The following is a 20,015-nucleotide window of genomic DNA, read 5'->3' as shown; positions in this document are numbered from 1 at the left end:
AACGAATGCGACTGAATTATCGTACGACGATACGAATGATTAACGATATACTCGTCCGCGAACGCGTGTCGATGCCGCTTGCATTTAAAAGACTTTCACGAGACGGTTTACCAATCGTTCGCTCATTAAAATGATAGTGACCTTCGCGTATGCTTGGAGATACTGTTCACAATTGAAGATTTCGCACAGGACTGTCCACTGATCGTTACGCCTGATGGAACGACTCTGTCTCCACCAACGCTTGCAGTCATATCCACGAATGCTAGAAGATATTGACGCACCGAATAAGCCAGCTCAGAAAAGTATCAACTGATCGTTACAACTGACGAAACGATATTACCTGCTTGAGCGCTTGAAGAGCGGTTCTTTAATCCACGTTCAGCATTTCGAAAACACGGAAACTGACTCTCTGTTACATGTTCACAATTGAATTACTCGAACGAGATCGCCGATACCGTTGTTAGACTCGAGCGAGCCCAAGAAGCATCGTGTTAGACTAAAAGGCTCAAAACGGACGGCCTGAAATAACCACGCTGATTGGTTTTCAAGAAAAACGTCAAACGGCATATTCGCCCGCAAGATGGCGATTACTGCGTGAATACACTCCAAGTGCGGGGAATCCTTCTCGAGAAATTAAAAATACTGCTACGAACGTTGAAGGAAATCGTTTTAGCTATTGGAATACCATTCTAAAATAGCACCTTGACTGCGAAAGCGAGCTACAACGAGCAACAACGAGAAGGCGCATATATAAACGGATTGTACATGGAAGGTGCACGATGGGACGTTCAAGCAGGATGTATCATGGACTCGCGATTTAAAGAATTGTTTCCATTATTACCAATAATGTATATTAGGGCGATTAAACAGGACAAACAAGATTTAAAGAATATGTATGAATGCCCTGTGTATAAAACACGATCGCGAAGTCCTACTTACGTGTGGACGTTCAATTTAAGAACTAAGGAGAGAGCTAGTAAGTGGATTCTTGGTGGAGTGGCAATTCTATTACAACTCTAATTTTATAAATTAAATTATGGACTAAATATGCAATTAAAATAAAGATTTTCGAAATTGACAAAGAGTGTTGATATCATTTTTCAAAACACAGCATTATTTTATGCAAGATAATATTTATGTAAAAGAAGAAGTACAGCGCTTCTCTACGCACGACTACAGTTTATTTCTCTATTTTAGATTCCTTTACAACTTACAAAAACGTTAATTCGTACACATATTTTGTAACAAAAGGATTCTATGAACGCGAATTTGAAGTTTTAAATTAAAAAGTTGGAATTATTACAATTTTATAAAAAAGAGTTGTATATTTGCAATATTAGAAACACTTTGCACGCGTAAAAAATTGTTGATACCAGTCCTTATCTTTTTTTGAACCCAAATTTTTTCCTTTCATAAAATAGATCAGTCTTTGAACACCCAATATTTACAATCTTTGGACAACCATCACGCTGCAACAAACCAAATTTAAAATCTTAATCTATTACTACACATTATAAGTCATATATATATAAATGTCAGTATATTCTGTCTTCCTTAATATGCTATAACTGTCCATAACTTTTGCTTTTATTTAGATATTTTTTCATATATTTTTTATGAAAATACTTGTCTAAATAAATTAAAATGTAGCACTCTATGTTGTAGTTTTATTACTGGAGTACATTATACTTGGTATAGTAGTGCTGCACAATCTCTATTCGATTGACATTGTCAAAGAAAAAGAATTGATAACATGTTTTAAACAAGATTTATATGTAAATCCAGCATAATATTTACAATGGAAGTTGTGAATTAAAGTATTTATTAAATACATAAACAAGAAAATCATGTAAATATTTCTCCCTTTCTCTCTCTATCTCTTCCTTTCTCACTATCCCCCTCTTCTTACTAAAGAATATGAATGTTAAATTATAATGTATCATAAATGTCTGTATATTAATGTATAATTTATAGGTAATTAAAAAAAAAGATAAAAATTCTGGCTACAAAGATATTGGGTTTATGCTGGGGTATAAAATATTAACAAATTGCATTTATTACAAATTTTATAAATTACAAACTATGAGAAATGAACTATACATTTATTATAATTATATCAATCAGATCGATCAATTTTTAAATTTTCCCTTTCTCTAAATCTTTTACTATTCGACTTTTCTTATAGATATATATATATATATATAAAATTAAGTAAGATCGTGAACCAGCTTTGAAGTATGACATGAAATGAAAAATAACAAAGATATAAATCACAATAGTTAACAATCTGACAATTTGACCCTTTGCGGACTACTGCTGCATGTATGCGTTCTGCGTAAACCATCAATTTGGCCATGGAACTGGTATATGCGTTTGGCGAAAACAACTGATAGAGCCGAACGACTCATATATGTGTCCCATGTAAATGCGTCGATATGAGAGAAAAACACGTACACATTCGGTAAAAACAACTGATAAAATCAAAACATGTTAATCAACAGGTTTTTGGAGTTTGGTATTTATTGATTCACTCAGATTAGTTTTGTATACTCTGTGTTTCACCACCAAGTACAAACATGGAACACACCGGACACACTAAGGTAATTAACACGTGACCGACGCCTAGACAAAAGAATGTCGCTAGAAGTCGTACCAACTTAGCATGTAGGAACTAGTGATCATACCAACCTACTATTTCCTCAACAAAAGACACATATGTGTGTTATTTTATTTATCCTGTGGAGAATATGTGCATGTGCATATGTCTAGAAATTGATTTCTATGAACGAAAAGCGCGTCCAAGCAGAAATGTGCGCTGGCAATTTTAAATGACTATCGCGGCAGCAGCTCGGTTCCACGATACGGTACGGTTGACTTCGAACCGTCCCGTCCGCAAAGGGTTAATAAATCAAATTTCATAATTTTATACTGAAAAGTAAAGAACGTAATATTTTAAGAACACATATCAAATTAGTTTTTAAAAAACTTACATCTTTCTCTTGGATTGTACATTCCATGCAATAATAGGCATCAGACACACCAGGTCCACCACAAATAACACATCTCCCTTGATAAGATCCATAATTGCATTCATCACAAACCCGAAACAAAGTACAAGGCCTTACATAAGAATCACAAATTACACATTTACCTTCACAGTTCTCGCATAACCTTCCTACTGCTGAAAATAAAAAATTCGGTTTTTATCATAAAAAGTTCAATAATGGACTATTTTAATTATATATGTATACACGATGTTATTATTATCATATAACAATTGTACGATATTGATAATATTTTTATATATAAATCTATTTATCCAATAATTATAATTTTACTTCTTCATTTTATAAATTTCTGGGTAAATAGAGTACAATGTAAATAAAAGATTAATTTGGTAGAAGTTAAAGTAAAAAATTGTATATAGATACATATACCTATACAAGAATTTTGACACATATACTATTAATACATATATGTATTGAAAAATTACTGTTATATAATCAACAATGAAGGTACAAACGAGATGTAATTTTTTATTAAGGAAGTTTCTTGTTTGTTTATGTAACAATATCACTATATATATTTCTGATGAAAATATATTATAGTTAAAATTTGTAATAATCAAATATTTATTTCAATGTAACGGTAATAAAATAATTTGTTTTATCTTTCAGTAAGAATTTCATAAAAAAATAGTATTCTTAAAACTAATAAAGCAAACTTAACCTCAAATTCAAAACTGCAATTTAACCTAGTAGGAGTATAAATCTTACCAACTCCCGGTTGTTTTCTACAGAAAATTAAATCTGGATTATGTTTTGCCATATCACAGAATTTGCAAAATTCTTTTAACGTATACGAAATACGAAATTATTGCATGAATCTTTTCTAACATACGTCACATATACATTTGAAAATTCTCAACATTGTTTACATTTTATAGTGCCTTTTAAATCGGCGACGGTTTGTACAATTCAGCATATATGCGAATAACTGTTTGGGAATGGTATTCAAAATATACAATATTTATTACACAACATTATGTTTCTCCTTGATGATTCTCCTACTTGAAGATTATTTTTCTTCGAGCTTTCAATGTTTTGAACATTGTTTAGTAAGCAGGATTTTTTAAAATGGGATTATATATTTTTTTGTATTCTCATCAATGCGTTCTTTCATTATTTCAGTAATGAACATGGATCAGAAAACAACTGGCATAAGAATATTTCAATTGTAATTTCGTACGACTTACTGTATATGTGTTATTGTTATTGTTATCATCGTTCATATCGTCCGATGTAATCAAAAAGATTTTTGCCATTGGTAATGATTATTGGTAATCAAAATAAGATTTCCGTCGTCTAGAATGGTTATCGATAACCGAAAAAGAATTCCTGTCATCAATATTGGTTATTCGTAACCAAAATCATTTTAGCAACGATTAATTCTTATATCACAATTTTTAAAAGCTGGCCTGTAATGGCTAACATCTCTGGTTTTCTTAGAATGAACAACCTTGGAAGAAAAAGGTGAATCTTCCTGTTGGACCAATTAGTTTTGTCCTTACACAATTCTTTCATTTGGTTAGTTGAATTAACATATTAACATATTCAAAGTAAACGAAGCACTTACTACTTATTCGTTCCTTAGAAACACATGTTAAAGAGATCAATCAATTGAGATCTACCATTACCTTTATTGTTTTTTAAAATTCAATATCATACTATAAGCTCTTAATTTCCACCTGAAGTTTTATCTATATTCTTTATTTTCTTGCTATGCGATATGTGTTGAAGGCAGATGTTTTCACAGTTTTATGGTAGGTTAGCGTAATCTCAGCTATCGTAAATTAATGTCGTAAAATAATAATTTTGATGGAATTTTAGGTACGACAGGACGAAATTGACGTTAAAAGACATTAAAGGAAATACTAAGGTACAGTTTGGCCTTGTAGGTTCTTTTATATCTATGATTTGAGAATGTTGTCTGCGAGAGTGAGGTCCCTCGTAATAGCAGCACGTCGAATCCATTTCTTGTTGGCATTTTTGCTATTGGAAAGCTCACTGCTGTGTCTCCTATTATGTTCTCTTCTTTTTTCTTTTTTTTTTTTTACTGAGTTTTTATTTTTACAATTTGTCCAGAAGTACATTTGATAAAGTACTATATCTAAGTGAGTAAAAGAAAAAAAAACAAAAACAAAGAATATAGCATGTGGGTGGCTACCCCCAGCGGGGTACCATCATCGTGTTTTCTAGCTCATATCCTTTGTGAGGTGTGTTGGGTGTTTCCTTTTTAGTCTTCTTTCAATGTTGATGTTGCCAGCCGGTGCAGGTGCGTTGCTGTACGTTTGTTGGTGTCTCATTTTCTGCGCTGTCCTGTTGTGTGTGACAGTTATTGTATGTCCTGCTTCGAAGCAGCGGAAGCGGTTTACGTTGAAGTTGTTTTCTGACTGTATAGCCTTTGTAGCTAGCTGGGTGGTTTCCACTGCAATTGTAGCACTTTACATCGTTTATTTTTCCTGTGTACAGGCAGTTCATTGTTAAATGCTTTTCTGCGCATTTAACGCACGCCTGGTTTCTGTTGCAGTAGTTTTTTGTATGTCCGTATTGTTTGCACCGCATGCATTGCGGTATGTCTTTTTTATGTCTGGGTGGTTCGACTGTAGTTGTTGTGCTTAAAATTTTTTTAATTTCATAAATTTCTTTGTTGTTGCTTTTAGGTTCAAATTCTATTAGAAATAGCGATAGTGGTTGTTTAGTGTCGTGTCTGGTTATATTATTTATTGTCCGATTTTGGCTAGTTCCTCGAATATATTTTTTGTGTTTGTCATTGGGTGTAGTCCTCTGATTACTGCCTTATAGCTTTTATCTGTTTTGAGCTGGTAGGTATGGTACCCGGCGTTTTTTTCCTTTAACACTTTTACCACCCTTCTGTAGGTTTCTGGGGTGTTGGTTTGCACTTTTACTTGGTCCAGCTTTAGTTGTTTAATGCTGTAGTTCTCATTGCCTGCCGTGATGTTTAGCAGTTCGATGAGGGGGTCTATTATCCGTGCATCTATGTATATTGGTGGTGGTTTGGCGTTGTGTATTTTTGGTATTTCTGTTTGGTCTGATTCCTTCTCCTGTGGTAGTGCGCTGAAGGAGTTTTGGAGTGGAATTCCTTGGAGCCATTGTTGCCTTTCTGTTTTTGCAGCCCTCCTGGCATTTGTGTTTGATATTATTTTTCGTTTTTTTTTTTTTTTCGAAGTTACGATCTTCCAGCTTTCATTCTGATGTTATTCCTTTCGTCGTTCATTTGTATAATTTCCATTTCTGTTTCATTTATATCTGAGCAATCATGCTCTTCGTTTGTTGGTTGGTTTGAGTTTGTTGTATTTACAGCTCTGTTTATAACATATGTTTCGCCGTTGTTTAATAGCCTAATAGGTGGTATTTGTTGCATTGTTTTCCCATTTGTCGCACTTACGGAAGCACTGATTCACACGTACGCTTAGCTCAACTGATCGGGTAGAACTGTTCTCTTCTTTGCTTTTACTTTCTTTACTACTTTCTGCCCTTTTGTTTCTGTTCGCCGGGTTTGACGGAGGATTAAGTTTCCGCGTTTTTAAGGAGACCAGGGTTGTGAAACTAAGAAGGTCTGTGGTCGATTTTAGTAATAGTATTTTTCTTTTGGTTGCTCCTTTCACTCTGTCTATCTTCTTTCCTTCTCTTATTTTCTTGATTGTTTTTATAGTGAGCATTATTCATCACTTTTTGTTATTGAATATTACTGTATATACTCAGTAACAAGTTTTACGCCTGGTATTTTTGGCCAGTGAGTTCCGACCTACTGATAAGAATCACAGTACTTTGACGACAAAGAACGCATTCAGCTCGGTATGAGCGTTAGTTGAAGTAATCAATTTTGTTATTTAATATCATTGAATAAAAAATATTTACGACATACAATTATGTAGGAGGATAAAAAGAAAATGTAAAATCTTGTCTGGCTTCGTTTTCAAGAAAATGGATTGTGAAGTTGAGTAAAGGGAATTTCACAATTGATTTTTGCGAAAACAATGCGGAAAATGTCATTTTACATTTTCTACTTCATTTTCACCGCGCGCAGGGAATCATCGCCCTTCCGTTTGTGTCACAATTTTCGGCACATGTATTTTTGCATTCTTTCAAACGACATACGTATGTATAATGTACATTCTCCAATTCCGAATATTAAATACATGTAACATTATCGGAAAATATAAACAATGCAATATATAAGTAAGCATGTATGACAGAATGGTACAACGTATGGTGGTAATTATTTAATGCTAAAGAGGTATTTTCTTCATGTATACGACCATAGCATGTTAACACTTAGCCAACCGCGCACGCCAAAGCGAGCTATACGCTTCTCTGTCCACCGCGACCACACAAGCCAACTTATACGTTGTCCACCGTACATTTTTTCAATTAACAAGGATTAATATTCACTAATACTTGAAAAATAAAGGAGTCTAGAAATTATTTAACACGTTCGTCGCCACGTCGCACATATCTATAGGACAAACATACCTCCGTGGGGCCCCGTCACCAAAGGGTGGTGATGCTCGTCTTGTTCGAGTTAATTAATTAAATATACGATATTATATATAGGATATACAACATGAAAATATTAAAAACACATTATACCATACTTTTTATTTATTCAATTATATTATTTTATATAGTCAATTATATTTTGCGATGATGATTTTGTATAAGGATTTCACATATTGTTTATACAAAACATCAAATTAAATGTATATATTAAAAGTTTAAAAAGATATAGGAAAAATTAAAAACATTAAACATGATTAAAGATTGTTGAAGTGATCGCCACTTCTAAGAAAACTTTACATCTGATCTTCTGTTTTCTCAAGCGCTGAGGACATCGATAGCGCATAGACAAGAGAATGCGTCGATGAAAGACCATAAGCGGTACATGTGCGACGTTGGTTTCGGGGTTCTTTTAGTCCCAGGGTAACATTACTAGCGTGCGGATCTGGACCAGCTTACATTGTATTTCACACTTTGTACTTTAATATTCACAATATATATATACTTACAATACCTTACAATTTACCCACGCGTTTCTTTAATTCCACATACATCAAATAACCTTAACAAAGATAAATGACACGACTTGAACGTGAAGTTAAAAATTCATAATGCATTTTAAAATTTTTTTACAGTGTGGTATCGTTCGACTATAACTTTATTCAGTCATAACTGATAGTGAAACTTTTTAATTAACTTCATAACCACTAAATTGGTGTCTTTTATTAGATATCGTATTTTATAAAAGCGGAAATAGAGTCGCAATTAATTGGGGACAATTCCAAGTAAAAAATAACCGATAATAACAACGACAACAAAAAAGAAAACGCGTTGCTAAAATCAAAAAGGGAGATCTCCCTGTCCGGTCGCTCAGCGATGTTCTTCACAGAGAGATCTGCCTTTTTTTTTTGGCTGTGTTAAAAAAAGTAAAAAAGCCAACACCACACGGAGTTCCCAAGCGGTCACCCATCCAAGTACTATCCGTGCCCAGAGCTGCTTGACTTTCGTGATCGGACGAGAACGAGTATTTTCAACGCGGTATGAGCGTTGGCTGAAGTAATATGTTTTGTTATTTCATGTTATCGAATAGACAAAATATTTAAGAAAACGTATAAGTATGTACGAGGATAAATGGTATTTTAAGACGTGCATTCAGATATATATAAAATTTCTTCCGTCTTCGTTTCCCAGATAATGGATTGTGAAGTTCCGTCATATAAGTAAGCGAATACTTAAAAAGTAGCGAGTCAAGTGGACGCAACTTCATAATTGATTTTCTAGAAAACCAAGTCTTGTGTCAAAAATTGTTACTTTATCCTCGACTTATCTTTGTATAGGGAATCAGTCCCTTTCGACTTGCACCGTCACAATCCTCTAACTTCCTCGTCCACTTCAATTTTACAACTGTAGCGGCGCTCGGCATTAAATTTTCTAACGATTTCTATCCAGTCTCACGCTACACAATGATACTATTCTTCGGATAAGATGATTGGCAGATGTCGATACATCTTAACACTATATTTTCAGCTAGCCTACAGACCCGCTATAAATCCTAGGATTTGTTTAGCTCATGTTCTTCAAACGAACAAATAGTCTTTGTCTTAACAGTCCCTAAATCTATCACCTGTTACGGGAAGATACGGGAAATCTGCTTTTCACACATACGATGCTTCCCGCCGGCAACTTCCTCAAAGGCGGTTAGCATCCATCTTCAACCACTAACCTAGAAATCAACCAATTAACAGCAATTTCTCTTACTTTCCTAACGACAATTTTCCTCGGCGAATCCGATGATCTCTATCCGTAGACAGTCGTTAGAAATCAGTAGCGAGTCGATAGTCAATAGCTGACCAGAGTTCCGCAACACATCTCGAGGAATCATCATCCGAACTTGTATCGCTCATCGTACGCATTGCCTAGAAGTCGAACTTGTAATCGCGAATCGCGAATAGTAATCGCGAGTTCTACGCAAAGTGTAATATCTAGAGTATTCGTTAATAAATATATATTGTTAATTATATCCGAGTGTTTCTTCCGCAACTATCACGACTTATCCACTTCAAAACTATTTAGATTCACTGGATTGCGTACAACTACCAACAGCAAATTACTAACATTCACGGACGACACAACTGTACTAGTCAGGTGACACCGTAGAACGGTTTCCTTGGTCTGAATTATAGTAACTCGGAAAGATCGCCGACATACAGACAATGTCGGCGATAAAGCGCAAATGCTGACAAGCAGAAAAGGTCGGAAAATTTGAATAGGGCTTAGCGGCAGTCGACAACAAAACTTTCGAATGGTATCACCGAAGCTCTAGTGCCGACAGGTCTAATGAACTATAGATATCCGTATGGTCCTTTCGACGAATATTTCGAAGAAGGCGTACGTGGCAACAGTCACGGATACCTAACGAACGCGTGCGTAATAGGGATATCGAGGGACGACAAAAAGAAAGGAATCGGATAAAGAAAACAGTTGAGTTGTAAACAAGATGTGAGAATCGTCCGTTGCAATCGAGAGTTGTACGTAAAGAGTCGAAAGCGAGAATTGTTAATAAATATACTGTTAAATACCACCGAGTATTTGTTTGGCACCCTACACGTCCTACTCCAAAATCACCTCAGGGCTGACGGCCATTAATGTATCTCGGCACCGCAACCGTTGATCCTCCGTTAGCCACCAAAGAATCAAGAGTCGTCAATCGAGAGTCGTTATATCACACTCTGTCCTAATATTCTTGACCGATGCTCTGTTGAATTCACATAATAAACTCTGCCACGATATCTAAAGTCTGAATTTTTCTTACCTTGCTCGTGAAACCTCTAAACCTAAGCGAAATGATTCGAACGACGCGAGGAAATGATCAGTGATTTCTTAATTTGATTACTTCCCGTGCCTTCGACGTAAAACAAATACTCTAATTGTCTCAGTCATATTACTAGCAGAGCGTATCAGAAAAATAGAAAAATGACTAGAAGATAAAAGCAAACGCCAGTCAATTTAATCACATTATATTTACAATACGAAAACGGAAAGCACCTAATGTCCAGCAGAATGATATGCATCTAATACAAACAAAGCATGTTAAATAGTGAGACTCCACTTAGATTCCACTATACTAAATCAATTATAGACAAAATACGGATAAAAAGAAGACAGATGTATTGGCTAACTACTCAAAACTTTAAAGTCAGCATGGAAAATAAACTAACAATTTACAAAACGATAATAAAACCAATTTGTACGCACGGAATATGAGGGGAGAGGCAGCAACAATGAGTCACGTAAATAAACCAGAGTCGCCTCTAAAAGAAATTCAAAACAGTAGTCAACGCCCCATGGTATGTCAGGGACGAGGATATACACAAAGGCTTACAAAAACCAAAGGTCAAAGAAGAAATTAGCAGGTACGCAGAAAAATATAAGGAAATATCGGCAACATATCCAAATCACCTAACTGCTGAAGCGAGTAAAAACTAAACAAAAAAGAGACTGAAAAGAAAACGTCCCACTGACCTCACTAAAGAAATAAAATAAACAAACTGTAAGATGGTATCCTGACTGATGGGAGTTAACCACCAATATGTTACCAAGAAACGAAGTTAGAAAAATTTACCAAATGTCCAGTTGGACAAATTGTGAAGTACAAATTAAATACACTACACAATTAAATACACACAGGGTTAAGTATCCCTGCTGCGGTTTTCCATTCAACTAAATTATTCGGTAAGAGTTTGGAGAAGAAAGTTACCTTTGCATGCAAAGATTCGTTTTTGCTTATTTTATCTTTTAACTAAAGTACCGGGGAATAACTTTCATTGCAAAGAACCGGTACATTCTATTATCGCTAACAAAATTGTGGCATTAGTGAAATTTTTACGAACTCTTATCTTCTCGTTGAAATGTTCCGATGTACTTATAACACTCTCTGCTATTTCTTTTGCAGTTTTCCTACGCGGGTCATATTACCGTCTTATAATATAATTTTGTATCAGTGCGTTCCCTAAATTTTCTATAATCGCACGTCTTTTTATCAAATACGTCGGTTTCAACAGTCGAATAAAATTTTGTCTATACGTTTAAAGGATATAGAAGTTCTTAGAGAAAGGAAGGAGAGCAGTAAGAACAAAGAGAACCGAATACCGCAGCAGGATTAAAAAGAACAGGAACTTAATTTGTACACATTCTGGATTCTTGCATCCTGATATTAACATTCTGCTTAATCTATTTTCATTGTTAAGAAACATTTTAAGCACTGTTTACAATACAAAGATAAAATACGTTATTTAATATACCACATTGTGAAAATAAAGATAGTTTATTTTTGTACTACATATTTGAAATATTTTATTCGTACTGTAGACCAACAACTACTTAAAATGGTATTTAAAATATTTTTCCTATAAATTTGATCCAGCACCGCTCAAGCACAGTTAAGATATTCACACAGAAAATTAAAAAATAGAATAATTTTTAATTATATAAATATCTAACTCACCGGTTACATCAGTTCCTGTAAACTATTAGTTCGAATCAATTTTACACTCTCACACAAGTTGTGACAAGTTTCACCGTAATTAAAAAAGTATCGTAATCAATATAGAAGTAGTCGAGTAATAACAATCTTTTAATGTTTCAAAAATCATATAGAGTAAATAGAAAAATAACTATTTGCTGATAATATTAACATAATTTAACCGTTTGAGACCCAGGGTTCTTTGAAAAGTCCTGAACGGCGCGATAGCCTCTTAATCGATTGCGAAGAGAAACAAGCGGCACAATAGCGCTCGTCATATCTGTTATTTTTATTAAATAAATCTATATTTTTATATGTGCGTACTATTAGTTTATAAATATTTCAAGTTTAGTTCAGTAAAAATTATTAAGATAACAATAACATACAAAATACGGTCAATCGTCCGTAGCGTTTAAATTTACTAGGACTTTTCGACACAAAATTTAAACAGCGCGATCACGCTGCTTGGTACTCAAACGGTTAAAGAAATAACGATACGTCTAAAATACGCGTATGTCCGATATCGACGATACCGCGTTCTGTAACTTGTTTCCCGTCGAATTAATCTTGAATAACAGATTTACGAGGGAGAGTAATGACTCAATGCGCGAAGAAAAATTGACAAAGTTAAAACTCGAAAACAAAATATCGAAGAACGAACGCTGAGAAAGTCTCGAATTGTCTTCAACGATTAAGACGAAATTTACGAATGCTTACTGCGGACGATTATGCGATACGAAGCAACTGAAGCGAATGCCGCGACGCGATGTACGGCTGAACGAATGCGATTAAATTATCGTAAGACGATACGAATGATTAACGATATACTCGTCCGCGAACACGTGTCGATGCCGCTCGCATTTAAAAGACTTGCACGAGACGGTTTACTAATCGTTAATCATTAAAATGATGCGTACCTTGCTTGGAGATGCTGTTCCCAACTGAAGATTTCGCATAGGACAGTCCACTGATCGTTACGCCTGATAGAATGATTTCGCTTGCACGAGCGCTGAGAGATTGAAACGGTTCGATACTCCACGTTTAGCGGTTCGAAGGCGCGGAAGCTGACCCTCTGATCGATGTTCACGATTGAACTGCTCGAACGAGATTACCGATACCGTTGTTATACTCGAGCGAGCTCAACAAGCATCGTGTTAGACTAGAAGGCTCAAAAAGGAGGGCAAGAAATACGCACGCTGATTGGTTTACAAGAAAATCGTCAAATGGTATATTCGTCCGCAAGATGGCGCTTACTGCGTGAATACGCCCCAAGTGGGGGGTCCTTCGCGGGAAGAGCATGAACGATACGTGGATGAATGCGAGGCTTCGATGATATTGGGTAAGGGCGGCACTCGACCGCTCGGACCGTTAAAATCCGTCAATTATCCTTACAAGAAATTCATAGCTTAAGAAATTAAAAATACTGCTACGAACGTTGAAGGGAATCGTTTTAGCTATTGAAGTACCATTCTAAAATAGCGCCTTGACTGCGAAAGCGAGCTACAACGAGCAACAACGAGATAAAAGCTACATATTATCCCAAATAAACAATCCAAAATATAACTATTCTTACGATAAAAGAGAAAATGGGTAAACAAAATAAAAAAATATGTCTAAAAAGACTCAGCTGGCATGTTCCCACTGACAAATCAAATTTTTAAGTTAAGTGAACCTAACTCTATCGCTTCCTTCAAACTGCCTCCAGAGAAAGCTCCCCTCCACCAAGATGCAGGTAAAGCGTTGCAGAACATCAATAAAAACATTGGGTCTAGATATTTCATAACATGTAAAACAACGGAAAAGCTATACATTATCGGCACTCACTTTTCCAAAACACACACACACACAACGATCACATGGGTCGAGGATAATTAAACAGAATTATTATCTCTGAAACAAATAAACTGAAAAATAAAATAGAGCGAGACATATCGCTAAATAAGACAATCTTCATATTCTCTAATGAAACGTGTAACCTTGGACAACCCAAAACAACCAGACAGTAAACTAAATAAATTACTTTACCAATTATAGCCAACTAGAAATCATTTTCTCTAAATTAAACGATAAAAAATCATCCGGTTTCTACGACATCCCGAACATTTCGCTCAAACGCTTACCGAACAGAATAAAATGATATTATACAGTGCTGTTTAATAATTTTAAGAGCCATCACAAAAGAAAAAAAAATAAAGATCGCTTCTCACCCTCAAATCTATATATAAATATCCTACCCAACATAAGCAAAACATTCGAAATAGTCATAAATAACCCCCTAGTCTCCTTTTGCACAAAGATAACGTAATCCTAAAAAATAAATTCGGCTTCCTTAACAATCAATTTTTAATAATCTAATGGTAGATCTCAATTGATTGATCTCTTTAACATGTGTTTCTAAGGAACGAATAAGTAATAAGTGCTTCGTTTACTTTGAATATGTTAATATGTTAATTCAACTAACCAAATGAAAGAATTGTGTAAGGACAAAACTAATTGGTTCAACAGGAAGATTCACCTTTTTCTTCCATGGTTGTTCATTCTAAGAAAACCAGAGATGTTAGCCATTAGAGGCCAGCTTTTAAAAATTGTGATATAAGAATTAATCGTTGCTAAAATGATTTTGGTTACGAATAACCAATATTGATGACAGGAATTCTTTTTCGGTTATCGATAACCATTCTAGACGACGGAAATCTTATTTTGATTACCAATAATCATTACCAATGGCAAAAATCTTTTTGATTACATCCGACGATATGAACGATGATAACAATAACAATAACACATATACAGTAAGTCGTACGAAATTACAATTGAAATATTCTTATGCCAGTTGTTTTCTGATCCATGTTCATTACTGAAATAATGAAAGAACGCATTGATGAGAATACAAAAAAATATATAATCCCATTTTAAAAAATCCTGCTTACTAAACAATGTTCAAAACATTGAAAGCTCGAAGAAAAATAATCTTCAAGTAGGAGAATCATCAAGGAGAAACATAATGTTGTGTAATAAATATTGTATATTTTGAATACCATTCCCAAACAGTTATTCGCATATATGCTGAATTGTACAAACCGTCGCCGATTTAAAAGGCACTATAAAATGTAAACAATGTTGAGAATTTTCAAATGTATATGTGACGTATGTTAGAAAAGATTCATGCAATAATTTCGTATTTCGTATACGTTAAAAGAATTTTGCAAATTCTGTGATATGGCAAAACATAATCCAGATTTAATTTTCTGTAGAAAACAACCGGGAGTTGGTAAGATTTATACTCCTACTAGGTTAAATTGCAGTTTTGAATTTGAGGTTAAGTTTGCTTTATTAGTTTTAAGAATACTATTTTTTTATGAAATTCTTACTGAAAGATAAAACAAATTATTTTATTACCGTTACATTGAAATAAATATTTGATTATTACAAATTTTAACTATAATATATTTTCATCAGAAATATATATAGTGATATTGTTACATAAACAAACAAGAAACTTCCTTAATAAAAAATTACATCTCGTTTGTACCTTCATTGTTGATTATATAACAGTAATTTTTCAATACATATATGTATTAATAGTATATGTGTCAAAATTCTTGTATAGGTATATGTATCTATATACAATTTTTTACTTTAACTTCTACCAAATTAATCTTTTATTTACATTGTACTCTATTTACCCAGAAATTTATAAAATGAAGAAGTAAAATTATAATTATTGGATAAATAGATTTATATATAAAAATATTATCAATATCGTACAATTGTTATATGATAATAATAACATCGTGTATACATATATAATTAAAATAGTCCATTATTGAACTTTTTATGATAAAAACCGAATTTTTTATTTTCAGCAGTAGGAAGGTTATGCGAGAACTGTGAAGGTAAATGTGTAATTTGTGATTCTTATGTAAGGCCTTGTACTTTGTTTCGGGTTTGTGATGAATGCAATTATGGATCTTATCAAGGGAGATGTGTTATTTGTGGTGGACCTGGTGTGTCTGATGCCTATTATTGCATGGAATGTACAATCCAAGAGAAAGATGTAAGTTTTTTAAAAACTAATTTGATATGTGTTCTTAAAATATTACGTTCTTTACTTTTCAGTATAAAATTATGAAATTTGATTTATTAACCCTTTGCGGACGGGACGGTTCGAAGTCAACCGTACCGTATCGTGGAACCGAGCTGCTGCCGCGATAGTCATTTAAAATTGCCAGCGCACATTTCTGCTTGGACGCGCTTTTCGTTCATAGAAATCAATTTCTAGACATATGCACATGCACATATTCTCCACAGGATAAATAAAATAACACACATATGTGTCTTTTGTTGAGGAAATAGTAGGTTGGTATGATCACTAGTTCCTACATGCTAAGTTGGTACGACTTCTAGCGACATTCTTTTGTCTAGGCGTCGGTCACGTGTTAATTACCTTAGTGTGTCCGGTGTGTTCCATGTTTGTACTTGGTGGTGAAACACAGAGTATACAAAACTAATCTGAGTGAATCAATAAATACCAAACTCCAAAAACCTGTTGATTAACATGTTTTGATTTTATCAGTTGTTTTTACCGAATGTGTACGTGTTTTTCTCTCATATCGACGCATTTACATGGGACACATATATGAGTCGTTCGGCTCTATCAGTTGTTTTCGCCAAACGCATATACCAGTTCCATGGCCAAATTGATGGTTTACGCAGAACGCATACATGCAGCAGTAGTCCGCAAAGGGTCAAATTGTCAGATTGTTAACTATTGTGATTTATATCTTTGTTATTTTTCATTTCATGTCATACTTCAAAGCTGGTTCACGATCTTACTTAATTATATATATATATATCTATAAGAAAAGTCGAATAGTAAAAGATTTAGAGAAAGGCAAAATTTAAAAATTGATCGATCTGATTGATATAATTATAATAAATGTATAGTTCATTTCTCATAGTTTGTAATTTATAAAATGTGTAATAAATGCAATTTGTTAATATTTTATACCCCAGCATAAACCCAATATCTTTGTAGCCAGAATTTTTATCTTTTTTTTTAATTACCTATAAATTATACATTAATATACAGACATTTATGATACATTATAATTTAACATTCATATTCTTTAGCAAGAAGAGGGGGATAGTAAGAAAGGAAGAGATAGAGAGAGAAAGGGATAAATATTTACATGATTTTCTTGTTTATGTATTTAATAAATACTTTAATTCACAACTTCCATTGTAAATATTATGCTGGATTTACATATAAATCTTGTTTAAAACATGTTATCAATTCTTTTTCTTTGACAATGTCAATCGAATAGAGATTGTGCAGCACTATTATACCAAGTATAATGTACTCCAGTAATAAAACTACAACATAGAGTGCTACATTTTAATTTATTTAGACAAGTATTTTCATAAAAAATATATGAAAAAATATCTAAATAAAAGCAAAAGTTATGGACAGTTATAGCATATTAAGGAAGACAGAATATGCTGACATTTATATATATATGACTTATAATGTGTAGTAATAGATTAAGATTTTAAATTTGGTTTGTTGCAGCGTGATGGTTGTCCAAAGATTGTAAATATTGGGTGTTCAAAGACTGATCTATTTTATGAAAGGAAAAAATTTGGATTCACAAAAAGATAAGGACTGGTATCAACAATTTTTTACGCGTGCAAAGTGTTTCTAATATTGCAAATATACAACTCTTTTTTATAAAATTGTAATAATTCCTCCTTTTTAATTTAAAACTTCAAATTCGCGTTCATAGAATCCTTTTGTTACAAAATATGTGTACGAATTAACGTTTTTGTAAGTTGTAAAGGAATCTAAAATAGAGAAATAAACTGTAGTCGTGCGTAGAGAAGCGCTGTACTTTTTCTTTTACATAAATATTATCTTGCATAAAATAATGCTGTGTTTTGAAAAATGATATCAACACTCTTTGTCAATTTCGAAAATCTTTATTTTAATTGCATATTTAGTCCATAATTTAATTTATAAAATTAGAGTTGTAATAGAATTGCCACTCCACCAAGAATCCACTTACTAGCTCTCTCCTTAGTTCTTAAATTGAACGTCCACACGTAAGTAGGACTTCGCGATCGTGTTTTATACACAGGGCATTCATACATATTCTTTAAATCTTGTTTGTCCTGTTTAATCGCCCTAATATACATTATTGGTAATAATGGAAACAATTCTTTAAATCGCGAGTCCATGATACATCCTGCTTGAACGTCCCATCGTGCACCTTCCATGTACAATCCGTTTATATATGCGCCTTCTCGTTGTTGCTCGTTGTAGCTCGCTTTCGCAGTCAAGGTGCTATTTTAGAATGGCATTCCAATAGCTAAAACGATTTCCTTCAACGTTCGTAGCAGTATTCTTAATTTCTCGAGAAGGATTCCCCGCACTTGGAGTGTATTCACGCAGTAATCGCCATCTTGCGGGCGAATATGCCGTTTGACGTTTTTCTTGAAAACCAATCAGCATGCGTATTTCAGGTCGTCCGTTTTGAGCCTTTTAGTCTAACACGATGCTTCTTGGGCTCGCTCGAGTCTAACAACGGTATCGGCGATCTCGTTCGAGTAATTCAATTGTGAACATGTAACAGAGAGTCAGTTTCCGTGTTTTCGAAATGCTGAACGTGGATTAAAGAACCGCTCTTCAAGCGCTCAAGCAGGTAATATCGTTTCGTCAGTTGTAACGATCAGTTGATACTTTTCTGAGCTGGCTTATTCGGTGCGTCAATATCTTCTAGCATTCGTGGATATGACTGCAAGCGTTGGTGGAGACAGAGTCGTTCCATCAGGCGTAACGATCAGTGGACAGTCCTGTGCGAAATCTTCAATTGTGAACAGTATCTCCAAGCATACGCGAAGGTCACTATCATTTTAATGAGCGAACGATTGGTAAACCGTCTCGTGAAAGTCTTTTAAATGTAAGCGGCATCGACACGCGTTCGCGGACGAGTATATCGTTAATCATTCGTATCGTCGTACGATAATTCAGTCGCATTCGTTCAGTCGTACAAGTTACAGAACGCGGTATCGTCGATATCGGACATACGCGCATTTTAGACGTATCGTTATTTCTTTAACCGTTTGAGTACCAAGCAGCGTGATCGCGCTGTTTAAATTTTGTGTCGAAAAGTCCTAGTAAATTTAAACGCTACGGACGATTGACCGTATTTTGTATGTTATTGTTATCTTAATAATTTTTACTGAACATCACTTGAAATATTTATAAACTAATAGTACGCACATATAAAAATATAGATTTATTTAATAAAAATAACAGATATGACGAGCGCTATTGTGCCGCTTGTTTCTCTTCGCAATCGATTAAGAGGCTATCGCACCGTTCAGGATTTTTTGACCCTGAATCTTTTCAAAGAACCCTGGGTCTCAAACGGTTAAATTATGTTAATATCATCAGCAAATAGTTATTTTTCTATTTACTCTATGTGATTTTTGAAACATTAAAAGATTATTATTACTCTATACATTATTAAAAACGAAACGTTTTCTTTCGTAATAAAGGTCGTATTACTTTACATCGATTCTTGTTAGAGCTTCAAAGACGTAATAATTTCAAAACGATTGAAATAAATTATATAATTCGATCATTCATAGTAAATAGACTGGAGGTAAGGACAAATAAAACTAAGTATTACACACTTAAGCACAATTTATTATTAAATGATATCAAATACATACTTATACAAAGATTAATTGAAAAGAGAGGTACTTTTCGTACGCGACTATAATCTATGTCAAAACATACGCTTATGTTCTTTCTCACTGTGTGTGAACACGGATTCTGGACATTTGACCCTGCATTCACGCCATTTAACAACAGATTCTCGCCGTTTATAAAAGAATTCGCGCCATTC

General features: G+C 34.1%; 3 protein-coding genes, 1 long non-coding RNA gene and 1 other non-coding gene across 6 annotated transcripts in view; 1 reads left to right on the top strand and 4 right to left on the bottom strand.

Annotated features, from left to right (window-relative positions):
• LOC139996450 (fatty acyl-CoA reductase 1-like) overlaps positions 1-20,015 on the bottom strand; it is a 294,969-nt gene that overhangs the window by 105,295 nt on the left and 169,659 nt on the right. The window lies entirely within an intron of this gene.
• Positions 13-481, bottom strand: LOC139996486 (uncharacterized). Its single transcript, XR_011802252.1, has 2 exons — positions 341-481; positions 13-211 (listed from the first exon to the last, which is right to left on the bottom strand). It is a non-coding gene; the product is annotated as an uncharacterized lncRNA (long non-coding RNA).
• On the bottom strand, positions 1,160-3,880 carry LOC139996519 (PHD finger-like domain-containing protein 5A). The gene is made up of 3 exons (XM_072020878.1): positions 3,777-3,880; positions 2,991-3,181; positions 1,160-1,469 (listed from the first exon to the last, which is right to left on the bottom strand). Exons 1-3 carry the CDS (start codon positions 3,826-3,828, stop codon positions 1,380-1,382), a joined length of 333 nt encoding a protein of 110 aa, XP_071876979.1. The 5' UTR covers positions 3,829-3,880; the 3' UTR covers positions 1,160-1,379.
• Positions 8,514-8,632, bottom strand: LOC139996768 (5S ribosomal RNA). The gene has a single exon (XR_011802351.1). It is a non-coding gene; the product is annotated as a 5S ribosomal RNA (ribosomal RNA).
• On the top strand, positions 15,260-17,984 carry LOC139996480 (PHD finger-like domain-containing protein 5A). The gene is made up of 3 exons (XM_072020858.1): positions 15,260-15,373; positions 15,969-16,159; positions 17,675-17,984. Exons 1-3 carry the CDS (start codon positions 15,322-15,324, stop codon positions 17,762-17,764), a joined length of 333 nt encoding a protein of 110 aa, XP_071876959.1. The 5' UTR covers positions 15,260-15,321; the 3' UTR covers positions 17,765-17,984.

This window comes from Bombus fervidus, chromosome 18 (genome assembly GCF_041682495.2).
Source record: "Bombus fervidus isolate BK054 chromosome 18, iyBomFerv1, whole genome shotgun sequence".
NCBI lineage: Eukaryota > Metazoa > Arthropoda > Insecta > Hymenoptera > Apidae > Bombus > Bombus fervidus.
This window is presented reverse-complemented; position numbering and strand designations above follow the sequence as displayed.